This window comes from Pseudopodoces humilis, chromosome 3 (genome assembly GCF_049639895.1).
Source record: "Pseudopodoces humilis isolate 2021_Gansu_Grassland_sample_001 chromosome 3, ASM4963989v1, whole genome shotgun sequence".
Classification (NCBI taxonomy): Eukaryota; Metazoa; Chordata; class Aves; order Passeriformes; family Paridae; genus Pseudopodoces; species Pseudopodoces humilis.
Genome location: NC_142202.1, coordinates 108,235,894 through 108,253,978, shown reverse-complemented (window position 1 = coordinate 108,253,978; position 18,085 = coordinate 108,235,894). Strand labels below are relative to the sequence as shown.

At 49.9% G+C, this 18,085-nt stretch overlaps 1 protein-coding gene across 2 annotated transcripts in view; it reads right to left on the bottom strand.

Moving 5' to 3' along the window:
* The window catches only part of TNFRSF21 (TNF receptor superfamily member 21), a 35,122-nt gene extending 18,016 nt beyond the window's left edge, over window positions 1-17,106 (bottom strand). Inside the window, exons 1-3 of one of the 2 annotated variants that reach the window (XM_005521818.3) lie at window positions 16,992-17,106; window positions 10,610-11,264; window positions 8,415-8,912 (exon numbers count right to left, since the gene is read on the bottom strand). In XM_005521818.3, the coding sequence (XP_005521875.2) occupies window positions 8,415-8,912; window positions 10,610-11,264; window positions 16,992-17,045 (1,207 nt within the window). In that variant the 5' untranslated portion in view covers window positions 17,046-17,106. Of the gene's footprint in view, window positions 1-8,414; window positions 8,913-10,609; window positions 11,265-15,906; window positions 16,111-16,991 lie in introns of those variants that run through there. The other variant, XM_014251475.2, reaches the window with a different exon arrangement.
* Between the last annotated feature and the right edge of the window lie 979 nt (window positions 17,107-18,085).

Below are 18,085 nucleotides of genomic sequence, written 5' to 3'. Positions count from 1 at the left end.
GATAGCTTCATGAAAGGCTGGATTTCAGGAAACTCCAAGCTCCACCCCTTCATCATCACAGAGGAGGTCCCAGCAGTTCACCCATGACACTTGACGGGAACTGACCTCCACCATCCCGGTACCAATCTGAGCTTCTACCACCTACATACAGAGGTATTCCAGATATGGGCAATATTAATCTGTGCACCACATGCTGTGACAAATCCTGACTGTGACAGGCAGGCTGGATGAAGCATCACAGACAGAGCACAGCCTAAGGGCACACACAAGTCAGACAGAAAAACCAGAGCAATGCAGCCCAACCCTCCCCTACACACAGATAAAAGCTCCAAAATCACTGCAAAGCCAGCTCTACTCCTGGGCTCAGCCCACCTCCCTCCTCCAAATATCCTCCTGACTCATGTGAAACACAGCCACAGCAGCCTATTTTTATGTCTGAGCACACACTGAGAGCCTGTACAAGAGAGTCAGGATGCAGCACATCCACACACCAGCTGACAAGATACCACAGCTCAACCAAACCAGGACTTAGAAATCCCAAGTGCGCAACACAAATACCTTTCCAAAATTGCAAAAATTCCACCAACCGCTGCCACAAAGGGGAAGTTCTTGGAAACTCAATTCCTCCCCCTGCCACTCAAAATATACTTCAGGTCCTAAATGAGGAAGTTTGAAGATGCGCGAGGTCATCCACCTGGGTCAGGAAAATCACCAGTATTGGCACAGGCTGGAGGATGAGAGGGCGGAAAGCAGCTCTGCCAAGGACTTAGAGGTGCTGGTGTGTTGTGTCCAGCTCACATTAAAAGGATGTGGACCTGTTAAATCAGGTGCAGAGAAGGCTACAAAAATGGTCAAGGGGCTGAAGCACCTCTCGTAAAAAGACAGTTTGCTCAGTCTAGGGAAGAAAAGGCTCCAGGGTGACCTTACTGCAGATGCTGATACCTGAAGGGTTACAAGAGATCTGGAGAGGGACCTTGAACATGGGTGTGCTGTGACAGGACAAGAGGGAAAGAAGGAATGGCCTAAAACTGACAGAAGACAGGCTTAGATTGGACATAAGGAAGAAATTCTTCCCTGTGAGGGTGGTGAAGCCCTGGACCAGGCAGCTCAGAGAGGCTGTGGCTGCCCCATCCCTGGACAGGAACTGAGCAACCTGATCTAGTGGGTGGCACCCCCACCCAGAGCAGGGGATTAGAAACTAGATGTTCTTTAGTGTTTTTTGTCAGACAGCTGGAAAGGACACACTCATAAACACTTGTTAGTGACAGAATAGTTTTCCCAGCCATGGAGGACAGTGTTACTATCAGACCCTCCCAGGACCCAGTGATTCATATCCTTAGCAAGAGCTGTTTGGGCAACAAACCATGAAATGATGTGTTTGGAGTTTGTTGTTTTTTTTTTTTAAAGACAAAACTGAAAATCTTGCAAGGCAGAAAGGAACCTTCTAACAATCACTTGCCACAAGTTTTGTGGAAAATAACCAAACCAGACAGTGGATCAGCTACATGCAGTTATGAACATGTTTCTGACACAGGAACTTGAGAATCATTGTGAGAGAAGACCTCTTGGAAGTCACCTCTGTAACAGCCCCTTGGTCCAGCCCTACCAGGACCCATCTGAACTCCTGCCCACCACCAAAGGACACGACACCAAACCCACAGAGTGAACTTGCTCTTGCTTTACTTTGCATGAGAATGGCCAGCATAAGTATTTTATGTAATTATTAAATTTTAAATGGCTTTTGCAGAGTTAATCTTCATTATAACCCTCTGGGACAGCTGGTAACCCTGAGCACACACACACAGCGTCACAGCCAGAGCCATATAAATATCCAGACTCTCACAGATGCCAACCTGAGGATTAAATTCACCTCCTGCTTTTTTTTTCCTCCCAGTCTTGGAGAGCAAGGAGAAAACAAAACAAAAAACCACCCTTGTTATTTGAGGAGTGATGTGTAAGAGCTTCACTGATGTGAGAAATCACAGCCCTCCAGGCGCTGAGACTGGTGTTGGGTTTTTGGCAAAAACACCCTGGGCTTGAAGTGGTTTTCTACAAGGACAATCCTCCCCTCCTGCAGAGGTGCCCTGCCTCCCACACTTGGCCCTACACCTTAATGGGCAGGCACAAATCCCAATCCCTCATTAAATTAATACAAGGGCCACCCAGGAATTCTGACCATAGGATAATCTGAGTTTTCTTTTCTGAAGCAGATTTGGGAGCAAATGTTCCAGCTTCCAAAGGGAGCTCCCCACAGCCCTGTACAAGCTGCAGAGAGATGGCTCGTGTAGCAACACACATTAAAAGTGATCAAGCACCAGTATTTGGTGCTAATGCAATAAGACTGAGGAACAGGAGATGATAAAACTGCACATGATTAGGTTTCTTCCTCTCTAAGCAGAACAGCAGCCTCCCACGTTTGCACTTTTCAAGGCTCCCTTTCATCATGAATCCCTGGTCAGCTCTTGCACATGCCCTTTGGAGTTCACATAGCTTCCCGAGAGGACAAAATGATTTTTGGGAAAACCTGAGCAATGTTTTACATTGAGTGGTTTGAGGAAGATGGTGTTGTGAACTAGTCAGATGCCAGCCCAACACTCCCATGGCAGAGGTGTGTGCTGCAGACAAAGAGTTGCTCCATCCCACCCAAAGCAGAGCACTGTGCCGTGTGCCTTTGCAGGAGCAAACACAGCACAAAATGCAGCAGAACAATCCCCAGTGAGGGAGCATCCACACTCCTTGTGGTGCCCAGCACATTCCTGCCTCTTCCAATTTAACCAGCTCCCCTTCTGCCTGGGTCTCACCCTGCAGAGGTAGACAGGCTGTCATCAGAAGACCATCAGTCATGTGCACATCATCAAGCTGCAGATGCCAGAAGATAAACTGCTTTGGAAAACAAAAACAAACACAACACCTTCTGCCTCTCTGTTTTGGCAGGAGAACAGACATCAATCCTTCATCTCATGCTCTGCCTGCCAGAGCCATATCAAGGTTTGCACACAAGCCCAGGGCTGCTCCTCTCCAGGAGCAATTATCAAATTATGCCAGTAACAATGGGCACACCTGCCCTCCTGAGATGCTTTGGACATCTCTGCCCCACCTGTGGCCTGGGCACAAAACCTGAAGGCCACCAGAGTTTGAGGCTGGTGAAGGTTTAGTGCTTGAAAGGATTGTTTATTTGCCCAGCTGTTTCCACAGCAGCTCCTCCATCCTTACCCCACCTCCCAGCATGATCCTCTTTGCCACCAGCTGGGACTTGTTCAGGAGCTGATCACAGGGACAACTACCAAACAAAACCACTACACTAAGTGGCTTTCATCTCATTTCCCCACAAAAGCACTAAGGAGGGGTCCTGAAGTAGCATTCAGCATCACCCTGTAGACAACCTGCAAGTGCCAAGCCTGCAGGAGGTTCCTTACACAGAGTAGCAGTTAAATAGGCCTGAGGAGTAACATCCTCAGCTGGACTGTTTCCATGCACTTGCTTCCCTTCATTAGGTGATGGATCTCTAGAAAAGACTGACTTTAAAAGCCCACACATAACCTTAATGTGCTGTCTCTTGCAAAGAATCACGTAATTTTACTTTGCATCTTCCAACTAACCATAAATGAGCACCTGATTCCATTTGGGAAGCAGCCTGCAATGACCCTGCCGTCCCCACACCTCCACTGACATATTCGGGTGGGAATGCTCTGGAGCTGCAGCACAGCATCAGGCTCTCCAAGGTACAAGACGTAGTCTCCCTTCAACACTCTCAGTGACTTCCTTAGTAGCAGACCAAGCTCAAGCCTAGCCCCGCTCCCTCAGCAACCAGCATGCAAGCCAAGGACTATCCCCTACACATCACCAACCAAGAAGATCCCGGCCCCCAGTGTGCTGACAACTGACCAACCAAGACCCCGAAATCCCAACACTCCCCATCTCTCCAGCATCACATCTCAACTCCCCATTTTGATTTTGAGCCATTTTAAGCACATGTTCTTTTACATGCAGTCAAGCCTCAGCTCCACCCCAGCTGCAAACAGCTTCTGCAGAACACTTAATTTCTCTGATTATTTAACCAGAGGCTTCCTTGGCTTTGCTCTCACCACCCACTGCAATAATGTGCAATTACAAGACTTGAAGAAAAATAAAAGGGAAGTGGCATCTCATGCCAGGCCAGCACTGCCAAGATCTGTTCTTCAGTCTTTAAACTCCAAAAAACAAAATCACCAAACTCTTTTTTTGCTCCTGGCATATCATTTCAGACAGCTGCTTCTACACACAGGTTTCACCCTTAGATTTTGCAGACTTTGTCTTTCATCCTCTGCTACTAGGTGGATGAAAGCCAAAGACAACAGCAATTTCTGCAAAATTGTTAAAAGTATTAGCAATTTCTGCAAAAAGAATTCAAGCCCATCTTCATGTTTGGCAAATGGCATGTTTGGCATGATGTCAAATCTGGCATTTCCAAGGCATTTGAAAGACAAGCTCCAATTCTCAGTTTTTATTGAAAGGTTTCTGCAAGCCCATTTTCTCACCTCTGGAAATGTCTGAAGAAGGAAATAGTTATTTTCTAAAATAAAGGCATGAGCCCAGTGTGTAGGCTGTTCTTGAGAAAGAAGTCATATGAAGTTAAACCACAGAGCCCTATCAGCCCAGCACCCACATCACTCAGGCACCACATGGATAATTTCTCAGGAAAACTTTGACAAACTGTCAACTGCTGGATTCGTATGTGCAGGGCTGCAAAGTAAGAGCCAGCTGAGGCAGCAAGAGGTGCAGCTTCTCCAAACACAGCTACACTGTTTTACCTTCTCAGTCTCTCTGGACAGCCCCTGTTGTGAGGATGGACACAAGAATAGACGTGGAGGTAGGCTGGCAGCTAACTCAGGCCATTAATCATTGCAAGCTCTTCCCAGACCTCTGAACCATTTAATCCAGTGAGAAGCACTGGCATTTGCTGCCTTGGCTGGAACATACCTATGCTGAGGACACGGGTGTAGTTCTAACACCAGCCTCCCAAACTACTTCTATTTTTATGTTTGGGCTGTTATTTAAGGCATGTATTATGAACAGATAGAGGATAGGGCACAGATGCCAGCTCATGGGGAGATGAGGACAAGCGAACCTCCTCCTGACAACAACTGCTGATCAGGATCACACACCTATCTCAATTATTTAAACAATTCAGGAATTTAGTTCCTTCAGGAACTGGGTAAGAGTTTGAGCCCCTGGTTCTATGCTAAACCCCTCCTCTTTTGGTAAAGAGCCCAACCACAGCGCCATGTCATTGTTCCAGCACTGAGCAGAGCTACTGCCACCCTGACCACTCTTCACCCAGCACCCACAGCCTTGGAAAAATCAGTAATAAAATCCTCCAAATAGGCAAAGCCTTGGATGCCCACCTGGTGCCATGGGATGCTCAGGGAGTTGACTGTGAGGGCAGAAGCCCAAGGACAGCTCACCTGAGGAGAGGCTCCAGTGCCTACATCAGACCTGGACTTTCCTTTCAAAGGTTAGAGCTGTTTATTGAAAGGATTAGGAGGGAGGAGATGGTAAACTAGGAACAAATGGGGGCAGAATGTTTGCAAGAGCTACATAAACAGGCAATAAACACACCCCAGCCCTCTGCTGGTGTGCCAGCTAACCTCTGGATGGAGATCATACAGATGTGGGTGCACTGCCAGAACCCAGCCCAGGGACTTCACCTCCAGCCACAGAGAGTTCACATTCTAATTGATTGTTTTCTGCACCACTTGAGCAACCACAAACCAGGCTGGCACCTGAACCTGGGGAGCAGCTGTGGTCCTCACATCTTAGGAGGCTTTGCTCTGGTTGCCTACCATGGAGGGATCCACACAGCAGCACAGAAGGGGAAAGATTTCCCCCCTGCAACAGCCTGAAGTTTGTTCCTGGCTAAACGCAGCCCTCTCTGAAATGCTGCTTCAGGATGAAGCATGATTTGGGAACAAACACTGCTGGAGCAGCAGAAAGCTAAGCCATGACGTGGCAGCTCTGCAGAACATTTCAGTTGTACAGCCAGTTATTAAATAAAAGGTCAATTCCTTTATGGCACTACACCTCTCCTTTCAAGTAAACAGTCTGAAGAGCCAGACATTTCAACAGGAAAGGCAGAGAAGGATTTATGCACCACTGCAGAGGAGAATAATTTCCATATCTGACATAAGAGAGAAGCACCACCAAATAAGAGCTAATGAGCAAGGCCCTTCCAGCTAATGAAACACGATTTGGTTTGCACTAAAAGCAAGACAAAGCATTAATTGGTTTGTGCCCATTTGCCTGCCTTGATTGCACAAAGTTCATCTGAGGACATTTGGTGGCAGGGGAAAATCAGGAAGCCACCCATGCCAAGAGGGAACAAGCGTGACTGTTGCAGGAATGACTGGGGGTAAGGGAGCCATTCACCTCCAGATTGGCATGGTTCAATCACACCAAGGTGGTTTATCACCTAAGTGTGGTTTTGCTGTTACACCCAGCTTATTTCCCAAGACAAAGGGAAAACTTAGGAAGGATCTTGCGAAATTTATGCAGCTGTTAATGTGACAGAGAAGGCTGGAACAACTCCCGCTGGGTAGCACAGGATGACCTGTGAATGATGTCAAAGGGGGACAAAATCTGGGAGGTGAGGTTTTATCTAAATGGGTTAAAACAGGTCATCACTCTCCATGTGAGCCTTCTCTTACCTGCATGGTTTCTTTACCCTGAATCGTGATTAGTGATGCAACACACAGCATTACAAACAAAGGCAGCTTTAAGGTGGCTTCCAGAAGGATCAGCTGCAGCACAGGCGCTTCAGCATGGTCTGAAACACCAGGATAGAATCCAGAGTTGCACCCACTCAAAGCAGCATGGTCTGGTCCCTGCACTTGAGCATTCCTTGTCCAGTACAAACTGCCCTGCTCTGAAGTGCTTCAAGAAACAGGAAAGCATCAGAAATTTAACCAACTGGTAATTAAGGTCTTGGGGAAAAGGGTTACTGCAAGTTAGCAACAACCACTATTTGTTTTTTGGTTTTGACCTATGAATCATGGCCAAACAGATGTATTCCTGGTAGTGCTCACAAACAAGGATGTCTAATAATCACTCATCACAGTCTCATGGACCATACTTTGGGATGCCACAGATTTTAGGGACAATAGAGTGCAAGGACTATGGGAAAAGGTTATCAAAAACAGAAAAAAGTTTAAGAAACTGCAGCCCAAGAACACAAAAGAGTTAAAAAGGAAACTGATAAGCAACACAAACACAAGAGAAGGCACAAAACCAATTCCAACAAGATCTTACTGGTTGTATAAGTGAATTAATGAAGGCAAACAAAGTGTAGGTCTATTAATCAACAGGAAAGTGAAGAGAGTACATTACAGAAGACGCCCTGTTCAAAACCTTCTTTGCTTTGTAGTTGAGCACTCAAGGATGACTTTTATCAAGGACTGATCTCTCTTAAACCTTCCAATCTTTGTTCAATCCATTCTTTGTTTGCCACCCCCCCACCCCCCCTTGTTAAATGTGCTTTTCTAAAGGTTAGTTGTGAATGGATGTTTAAGGTTGAGCAACATCAACCCAAAATAAGTAAGGACTCGTCAGTCTGCACAGGATAAGGGAAGGTCAAAATTGCCATAGGAGCTTTGTAGAGGAAGAACTGTGCATCCCACTAGGGAGATCATGGCTGCTTGGTGCTCAAAGTCACACCACCATTAGTTTATCACTGATTTTTATAAATTTCAACTTGAAGATCCTAACATGTCATCTTTAAAGTCTCATCAGAAAGCTGACAGAAAATCATGCACTAAATGAACAGAAAACACTACCAAAAACAGAGTCCAGGCAGAGCTGACGACACATCCACGACTCAGGCTTTAAGGATAACCTTTTTGGCTCCACTGTGGGCAAAGGGCTTGGGACACGAGCCAGCACTTGGGATTTAGGGCTAAGAACTGAAATTGAGGCAGTGCCAAGAGGTGGGGGGATGACTCAGCCTTCCAGAAACAGACAGGGATGAGGGGATAAAGGATGAAACGAAAGACAACCAGATCCATGCCTGAGTCACCGAGAAAATAAGGCCCATGTGAAACAGAAGAAAAGCGGAAAGGAAGGAAATGGGGGAGAAAAAAAAGGTGCCTTCATTCAAAATCATTCTACCAATGGAAGAAGAGTAGAAGCTGGAGAAGCTGGGTGAGAAGAAGAGAAGCTGGAGTGAGCAGGTGACACTCACTCCATTAACCCTTCCTTCAGAAGCAGGGACACACCACGGGAACTGGAAGGAGGAGAAGCCAAGGAAGAAGAAACCACGATGGGCTTTGTTCGCCCTACAAGACCCACCAAATGAGGAAAGGCAGAGGTCAGTGGCTGTGGGGTGGCCCCTCCACAGCCCTGGGTTGGAGTGGGGAGGACACCACATGGTCACTGCTGCTCACCATGCCCGTTGCAGTAATAGATCCACTTCTCCCTGTTCTGTGTGGGGGTGGTGGACTTTTTCATAATAGCTTTTTCCACAATGGCACTGGGATCTTGCCGGGGTCCTTTCTTCAGAGTCCGTGAGCTCTTTCTGACGCTGCAGACCACGATCACCACCAGGACCAGCAGCAGGAACAGGACGATCATCCACGGCAAGTGCTCGTTGATGTCGAAGTGCTGGTGGACGTTCTGCGAGCCTCGCCGTGGGGGCCTGTATGGGACGCTGGGCTTCTCGCCCCCCATCATCTCCAGGGATGGCTGCTTCTCCAGCGCTTGGCTGGTCTGCTTGTGCCGGTAGCTCTGGGCCCGGCTGGTGGTGCCAGAGCCCACGAGGGTCCCGCCGATGCCGCCCGTCTCGTTGGCTGAGGTTTCGTTGTAGTACCGTGCCCGCTCCACCATGCTGCTGGACGCGCGCGGCGCTGGAGAGGGGACAAAATCGGGAACTGAAGAGTTCAGACCTGCGGGAGGAGAGGAGAGTTGAGTGTCACGGCCCCGGAGATGCGATATGGCATCACATCACGGGCTAAGACCTGCCTGAGCATTGGCTTGGCCAGCAGACAGAAACCCAACGCCAGGCAGCGAGAAAGAGTAGAGGTGAAGTTGAGGTTTGCCTCTGGGAACAGATGGGTACGGTTACAGAGGGAGCTTCAAGGTAAAACTGACCTTTGTTGGTTAAAGCTAGAGGCAGCTTATTACAAAAAAATTAGTTGCTAAAGGCATGAATTCAGTCTGTGTTTGTCCCACATTCAGCATTTCTCAGAAAACCAACAACTTTGAGTGAGTTGGTTTTTCTTTTTAGGTTTATGAACATTAATTTTACCTCATTTTTGGAATTTCATATTTGGACTAAAAGTACAAAAATACATGAAAATTTGTAGGCTTAGTGTCTCTCCACTGGGTTTGTTAAGGAAGTAAAGTCTTTTTTTATCAGCCCTGCAAGCAGCTGCAGATGAATTAACTACAAAATAGGTCTCTGGAGCAACCAAACTTCCCCGTAAGAGCTACCTTCCATCATTATTGAGTTTCTTTATCAACCACCACCTGTCGGGTCCCAGCCCGATGCGAAATCTGAGCCAAAGCCTGGTGAGAAGAGGAAGAAGGGCTGTTGTAGCAAAAACTACAGATTATTTTGGAAAGTCATCTTTTGTAGATTGTGTCTCATCCCAGCTGAGACAGACAGTGTGTGTATTTGTCTGTACCCGGTTTTGCCCCCAGCTTGGTTACCCAAAACACGCTAATCAGGACACAAACAGGGAAAACACTTCAACTTTTACGTAATTGTCGACAGTTGATTTCAAAGTTCAGGAAACACCCTCCTGTACACTCCCAGTGATACACCAACGTCAGGGCATGCTTTGAGACCTAACTAAGGTGAAGCACTGGAAGCCTACCACTGTCAACACTTCCCTGCTATTGTATTTACTAACTCAGCTGTTGAGGTCATCAAAAGTTGCATTTTTTAATTAAAATGCCTCATCTGAGATACTGTAGGGAAGCTGCTTTCCAGGGAGTGCAGAATACCACTTTAAGCGGAGTCCTATAGCATCCCTGAAACCAGCCACAGTTAAGGCATCGCCATAAAGGCTGTGAGGATGAGCCACTTCCAATAAAGCTAGAGAAAGAGGAATTCCACATAGTAACCTTAAGAAAACGTAGGAAAAAAGTCACAGGACAGCCCAGGCTCCTGCAGAGCAGTTTCAGCAATGGTTCTCATTCAGCCAATACTGTGACACAGTACAGAGTGAAATGCAGCATGGAAAGCACAGGCACAAAAGCAGTGAAACCATCAGAGGAGGAACTTCCCTGCTGCAGGGAGACTGCAGGGGTTTTCCTGCTGCATCCCAACCCAGGTTCACCACAACGGCACAAAGGCTTGTGCCAGCACATCACAGAGACAGGAAAAGAGGCTGGGGAAAGTCAAATCCTTCCAGCCCAAACAACAGGACAGCCATAAGTCTGATCAGGACTGCAGACTCAGTGACAGAGTTATTGAATGTGGTTTAATACAAGTGAGGGGAACCCGATCCCATGAAGCAGAAGCACCACCCGGGCTTTAGACCGAGTTGTTTTTTAACAGCCTAACACCAACCCTGACCAAGGCAGGAACACAATCCCTCAGTCAAAACCACACCTGTGTTTCAGGGGTGGAGATTACCTTTGGGAAGATCAGTGGTTGGTGGAACTTCATAGGGCTGCTCACCCGCTTCGGTGCTTGATGAAGTCAAAGCCGTGTTTGGAAGGGATGCTGGAGAACCACAGACGTTGTCACTCTCCTTCGTCCCCGGCTTGATGACCACCATGTTTTTCCCAAAGCAGTCAGTGTAGGGTTTGCACTTCATCACACTAGAAGGCACATCAGAAAAGGTACCACGAGGGCACGGCTTGCACCTGACGTCTTCGGTCTCGGTTCCTTTCTTGCGGACGCCCCAGCCGACCGGGCACACCGTGTAAGGGATGCAGGTATCGTTTGTCTGAAACGTGCCAGACAGACAAGTGCACTCGCGGTCAGTCAAGGCAGTACAATGAGTTTTCTCAATCATTGGCAGTTCACAAGGTTTCCTACAAGGGTGGCACCGCTCTATGCCGTTCTCATGCTTGGTAAAGGTCCCGTCTGGACAAGGGCTGCACTCCCTTAAGGTACTCTTCGTACAGTGCTTAGACACGTAGGTTCCTGCAGGACATTTGTCACAGGTCAGCTCTTCATTGGTGGCACGGTCGAGGTGGCGGTACTTGCCAGGGGAGAGGCTGATGGCATTCTGCTCAGAGGTCAGCTTCGACTGACCATCAGCGGTGCCAAGGAGCATGAGCAGCTGGAAAACAAACAGGAGGTATCAGCCAACAACAGCGTGCAAACGGAGCCCTCTCTGTCAATGACCCCCTGTAGGATCACAAGGGATGTCCCAGAGCTGTGGGACCATGGACAAGTTGCTACGCCCATGGGAGGGACCTCAGTGAGGCTGGAGCGGAATGGAACCGGTGCAGGTGGCAGCACATTCTGCAGACACATCCCCAGCTACGATTATAATTGCTTACATTTGACACCACACTTCTCAGTGAAACTAAGCATCATTTACACTGCAACCCTGCCAGGGTGGTAAATACTGCTAATTGTGTTTCAGCAGTACGTGCTACCTGGCCACCCCAGGAGAATTCAGACCAGCTTTGCATTTCAAGGCTGAGAGGCTCCAGCACGAGGCAGGCACTCACTGACAAGGCAAAAAACACATGCAGATGGCAGCTCTGACCTGTAAAACTTTCCTTCTCTATTTGTTAATCTGCACTTGTTCAAATAGTTACCTTTCTGAGTAACACAAACCAGGATGAAATCCAGGCTAGCAGCTGTTTCTGGAATATTTCTCAGCTCCTCTGCCTTTTCACGATTTTTTATGACCCAGTGCAAGTGTTGGGTTTGGCGAGACCACAAGGGATGTTCTGCTTTGAGCCTCTAACCACATCTGAATCCACTCAAAACCAGCTGCATTAGCAACAGGAGAAAAAACCTGGTGCTATTTTTACGCTCTTCAAGGAACTCTGCTGTAACTCAGCTCCTCATTGCATCAGACATAGGTAAAAGGACACCAGTTTTTAGACACTGAACTGGAAACAACTGGGCTTTGCTAAATAAATCTGCCTGTCTCTACTGACTTCCAATCCCAAAGCTTTATTCCCTTAATTCCTTTGCAGTGATGCTTCTCCATCTCCAGGAGAAGCTCCATCTACCAAGAAGTATCTCTGCTTCCTCCAGAAGACTTCTGGTCCATGGATTTAATGTCAGTTATGGCAGCGGAGATAAGTCCCCAGGAACAAAAGGCATATCAAAAGAAAGGCGGACACAACCTCACACAGCATGCAAAACAACAGGAAACACATTTCCACACAGCCACAGGCTAAGTTCAGAGGGAGAGAGGGAACAAGTCAGTGTTACCCTGAATTTTCAAACATTTTATACACTGAAGGTAAAAAGACCAGAGACCCTAATGCTGCTCAGCTGCAGAGCCAAGCACATAAAATCACTTGGCTGTGTTATACAATCCCTTGCCTCTTGCTCTGCTACCTATTCTGGGCTATCAGCCAACAAGAATATATTCAGAATAAAAAAAAAAAAGAAAAAAAAAGGCTCCCAACAACATGACTCTGCAGAAGGCACATCGCGGCAAAGCCGCAAGCTACGCCGCGTCATTTTTGGTGCAGTCTCTTGCTTCCTGGAAACACACAGCTCATTTCTGTTTCACCTGCTAAATAATTTACAGCTTGGGATTTGTACAAAACACTTCACATTTTTATTTTTTTTATTTAGTTAGTTTTCTCCCCCTGAAGCAGCAATTACAGAGCAGGCAGAAGCAGGCAAGCTCGCAGGAGCTGACGAGGATCCTGCAGCGGCTAGACTAATTACGGCACGTCAAATTAAAAAGTGGGGCTGCCCTGGCAGGCAGCAAAGACTTACAGGATGCATTTTACTTTTCCCCTCCCCTAAGACATGATTTAACAAAGCGCTTAGCTGGCTCTAAGGAAACCTGCCACCCTCCCCTGTAATCTCCATGACGCATCCCTGAATTAGTGAACTGGTCTCTTAAAGTGGCAGCAGGGGTCACCTGTGTTACTCACCCTGCTCCCGTGCCAGTGCCAGCAGGACAGGGTGACAGGAAAGGCAGGACAGGCGGTGGATCTCCTGCCTCAACAGGATTGAGCTGTGTGCTGCTGTCTCAGATCCTGATTTCTCGCTCTGCATCACGCTAGACCTTAGGAAACCCATGGACAGCCCCGCTACAAGCATGTGCCTTGGGTTCCCTCCTGTTCTCCCCATTCCAGCATCTTCCCATCCCTCTCCCGGGTAACCAAAGCCTGTAATAGCACTAGGTTTGAGTTGGCTTTTTTGAGCTGTTTTTTTTAAACCCTGTCTCAGAAAAGCAGTGCTGGTATTTTTGAACATCTCAAGATCCTCAGCTGCACATGCACTTCCAAGGAGAACAGCAAGTTCCAGTGGGGGATGGCTTAGCAGCATTGAGCACCTGCTATTTATTCAGACTGGCACTTCTGCTCCCTGAAATAATCCAACTGCTCAGGTTTTGCAGCACTCAGATCTCTGAAAGTGAAGGCCAGGAGCAGGACATCTTCAGCACAAAGGAGTGTCTGCTGGTTTGGTCTCACCCTCAGGGCTGCCCAGCAGCACACAGACCCAGACTTTTTTGGCTGACACTTCCAGTTCCCATGGAAAAATCAACCAAGTAATGAAGTGAGCTCTGCTGAGCCACTGCATTTAATTTCATTACACTGGTACCAAAGGAAGTGCACAGGGTAAAAAAAAACCCAGAAAAAAACAGAACGGGTGCAAGACAACACTGAAGAGCAAACTTGGTTTCAGCAGTTTCAGCAATGCTCTCTGTGCCCAATGCAGGAACAGAGAAGGGTTTTTAATGGGATGGGGTCCCTTTCCAAAAGGGTCCAAAGCAGGACAGGGTGGCCACAAGCTCGAAGAGCATCCCCAACCAATACCCTGCGCCACACGGGCAAAGGCACCTCCCAGCCACCTTCACCTATTTCAGCACATGAAGGCTTTATGGTGTGAGGAAATCAGATCAGGCTGGGGGACACCATCATTCCGACCTCCTCACACCAGGAAACATGCAGACAAGGGAACCTTCACATTCAGCTGCAAACAAACCCTTGAGGCAGCAGCACCCCACAGCTGGTGTGGGCACCAGGCACCTCAGCACCACCCAGCCCGATGACTCCATCCCAGAGGTGCCTCTGTGCCGTGCTCCCATCACCCTTTTTCCATAAGTGTGCTGCAGGGAGACCTGAGGAACAATCTGCACAGGAACAGCTCTTAGGGGATCACAAGCCACACTGGCATGTGCTCAGAGGATGCAGCTGCAAACACCTGAGAAACCTGGTCCAGTGGTTGGCACGCCTGCCCATGGCAGGGGTGTTGGAACTAGATGATCTTTAAGGTCCCTTCCAACCCAAAGCCATTCTATGATTATATGAATACAGCGTCAAGGGACCCAAATCTGCAAAGTGAGTCAAAACACAAGCAGAAAGTTGGTGAATCAACTTTCTGTCCTGAAATTTGTGTCCTAAAATGCTGCAACACCAAGACTGTCATAATCTCAGGTTGTGTACAGTGCTGCCCTGCTGCCAGACTTGTGGGGACACAGAAATAAACCTAAAACTAAAGTGAAAATTAAAAAAAAATTAAATAAAAAAACCCCAAAACACAAATGGCAGCTAAACACAGGACACTTGATTCTGGCAGAGAAGAGCAGGAGCAGAGATCTGCAAGTGAGCAGGGACCTATAGTGCTAAACTGATACTCTGGGAATGGTTTCCAAGCAGAACCAGAAGAATTTGGTAGAAACGGCAGCTGGCACAGATTGGGGATGAGCAGCACTGCCTGCTGCACTTCCCAGAGGTCAGCTGCACCCTTCGCTGACACTACTGGGAAAGTGCTTGCAACATTAAAGTAAAAGAAATAAACACATAAAAACACCAGAAAGACAAATAAATTGGTCTGGAAGTTTTACGGTAACTTGGCAGACAGGAAAAGCAAAAGTCCTGCCCTGATCACTTTAAAAAGAATCAAATTACTCAGTCTGAAAAAAGTTGCCCGAGAGGAGACTACTGAAGAGCAAGGCAAATTTCTGCTTCTTGCAACATGACCAGTTATTTCAGCTGGTCTGGGGTTTGTGAAATGAGAGTCCGGGACTCACTGATCAGCAGTTCCTTTACTCCATCTCAAGAGCAAAACACAGGGAGTGGAGCGAGCCAGAACAGCAGCACCACAACATCTGGTCCCCATGAAGGGAAACCCAGCAGCCAACCCTGCAGCCAGTGCGGACCAGAGCTCGGAAACATCCCTGCCAGCCACGGTTTTGTTCCAAACAGATGGAATCCCCCAGCTTTCAAAAAGCCCCAAGCTGAAGTGAGGTGATATTGTGCTGGTTCCAGGCAAGGGCAATGGGGGAGATGGTGGAAACTACCTTGCAGCAGTTGGTGGGGTCCCAAAAAATCCACCAAGCAAATGAAATCACTGCCAACATCACCCCTGCAACAACCGCTGCTACTGCTCCAAAAACTGCTCCAAAACCCAGCAGCCAGGCAGATTTGGGTTTGCTGTACTAGTAAAAGACCCACCGGCTATCAATTTGAACTTACTTCCCTCGGGTTGGAGACATGAACTCCTTATGTGATCAAAGGGAGACATCCAAAATGTTGAAGGTATCGGATGAAAACTCAGGGAGGATCCTGCCAGCTCAAAAGCAAACAGGAATTTTGCCTTGCTTGCTTGTATGATCACACACAGAATTCTGAGAACACACATGCACAAGTAACATACACGTGTGTATTTGCTCAGTCTTGCTTCATGCCCCAAAACTGCTGTAGTATTGCCCCACACCTTTAAATCACTTTTATTCCCACCTCTCCCCTCTACACCCACCATTCCCAACTGACCTCCAGGATCCCAGCTGGAGCTGCATATCTCAAATTCCCCATCAGCATCTCATCTTCCAGACGTGCAGCAGCACCGGCTTCCCTCGGCTCTCTTCTCCCAGAGGGAAGCCGGCACTCGGGAGCGCCCAGCCAGCACCGAGCACCGTCTGCTCCAGCGCTGCGCCAAGTTCCCCTTCGCCTGCAGTGCAACGAGGCTGTTTCCCCGCTAATGCCCTTCCAGCCTTAGATTGTTTGTTGTTTACTCGGATTCCTGTCGAGCCAGCGCCAGCTTGCTCAGATCCACCTTGAGTTCAAGAGCAAGTGCTCTCCTCTGTTACACAACCCAGCCGCAGCAGCTGCGGCGTCTGCCTGACACACCGAATTACTGTCTCTCCCCAAACAGACGGGATGTAGCCCTAAAGCGCTGGTCGGGAAGCGCCCTACCTGGGAAAGTAAATGGGGAGATAAAGCTGCCGGAAAACATTTCGGCGTAAGTCAGGGCAGCTGCCTGCCATTCGTAGCGGAGAGTTTTACTGCCTGCCCAAAGGGTGGCAAAAAAAGCAGCCGCGGGGGCGATGGATGGATGGATGGATGGATGGATGGATGGATGGATGGATGGGTGGATGGATGGGTGGATGGATGGGTGGATGGATGGGTGGATGGATGGGTGGATGGATGGGTGGATGGATGGATCCCTGTCCAGCGCCGAGCTCCCGGAGCAGTGTAGACAGCAGAGCAAGGATCCGCTCACTCTGACGGTGCGGCACAGCCCTGGCTGGGGGATGCCGCCGCCTGCGCTAACACAGGCACGGGGAGGATGGATATCGCAGGGAATATCGCACCCAGCCGGCGTCCCCTGCCGGGACCCGGGGCTGGGCGGACAGCAGCACTCGGCGAGGGCGCAGCGGAGCCCCGCACAGCCGACACGCGGAGCGGGGTCAGCAGGATGCCCAAACACCCTCCCCGCTGCCAGGCTGCCCCAGGCGGGGCAGGACGCGCGGGCGGGCGGCCCCGCACTGCAGCACATCCCCACCCACGCCGCGGACACGCGGATGCTGCGCGGGCACGGACCGATCCCGTCGCTCCGCGCACACGCGCGCACTCACCGCAAGGATGCCGGCGAACCCGGCGGAGCTCCGGCTGGCCGCGGCGGCCCCCATGGTGGCGGGGCCGGGGCTGCGGGCGAGGCGCTGCCCGTGCGGCCGCGCTGCCTCAGGCGGCGGGGCGCGGGGCCGGCGGCGGCCGGGCGCCCATGGCGGGGCCGGGGCGGGCCGAGCCGGGGCCGGGGCCGGGCCGGGCGGGGCGGGGGGCCTGGCGCGCTCCCCCCTGCCCTGCCCTGCCCTGCTGAGGGGCCGCCGCGCGCTCTGCCGCGGGGGCGGGGCGCGAGCGGGGGCGGTGCGCGGGGCCGGGGCGGGGCCCGGCGGTGGCGTCACCCGCCCGCGCGCCAGGGCGCCCCCACGCGACACCGGACCCGCGCGGGGACACGGAGGGGGCACGGAAGGGACACGGAAGGGACACGGAGGATACAAGGAGGGGACACGGAGGGGACACGGAGGATACAAGGAGGGGACACGGCGGGGACGCGTCTCCCCCGTCCGTGGGGCAGCGGTGGCTCCGGTCCCCCTCGTGGTTCGGGTTGGGTTGGGACTCAGGCGTCCCAGGGTGGCAGCCGCGGAGTAGTCGCAGCGGGGGTGGGTGTTCGGCACCGTGAAATCTTCGGGGAGGAGATTTTTGTTGGTTTTGTTTTTGGTGTTCTCCAATGTCAAACATACAGGGAAGAATTTTTTTCGCAAAAGGAGTGGTGAGGCGCTGGCACAGGTTGTCCAGAAAAGCTGTGGCAGCCCCATCCCTGCCTCATCCCAAGACCAGCTTGGACAGGTCTAGTGTGTGGCATCCCTGCCTTTGGAATGGGAGTTGGAACAGACAGCCTTTAAATGTCCATTCTAACCCAAACCATTTGATGACTCTATGAACATGTAGCACATTCCCTGTGGTGGAGGAATTCACTAGGAAGCAGACACATCCCTCCAACGAAGAGGATTAGCTGGATGCTGAGGGTGGCCACAGCCTAGACAATGCCCTCACTGCCCATCTTGCAGCACCTGAGCAGGGTGGGCAGAGCAGGGTGACAGTCACAGTGTCCATCGATAGCTGTGGCAAGTGATGGAAACAGGTCCAGGTTTGTCCAGAGAGTCAGGGG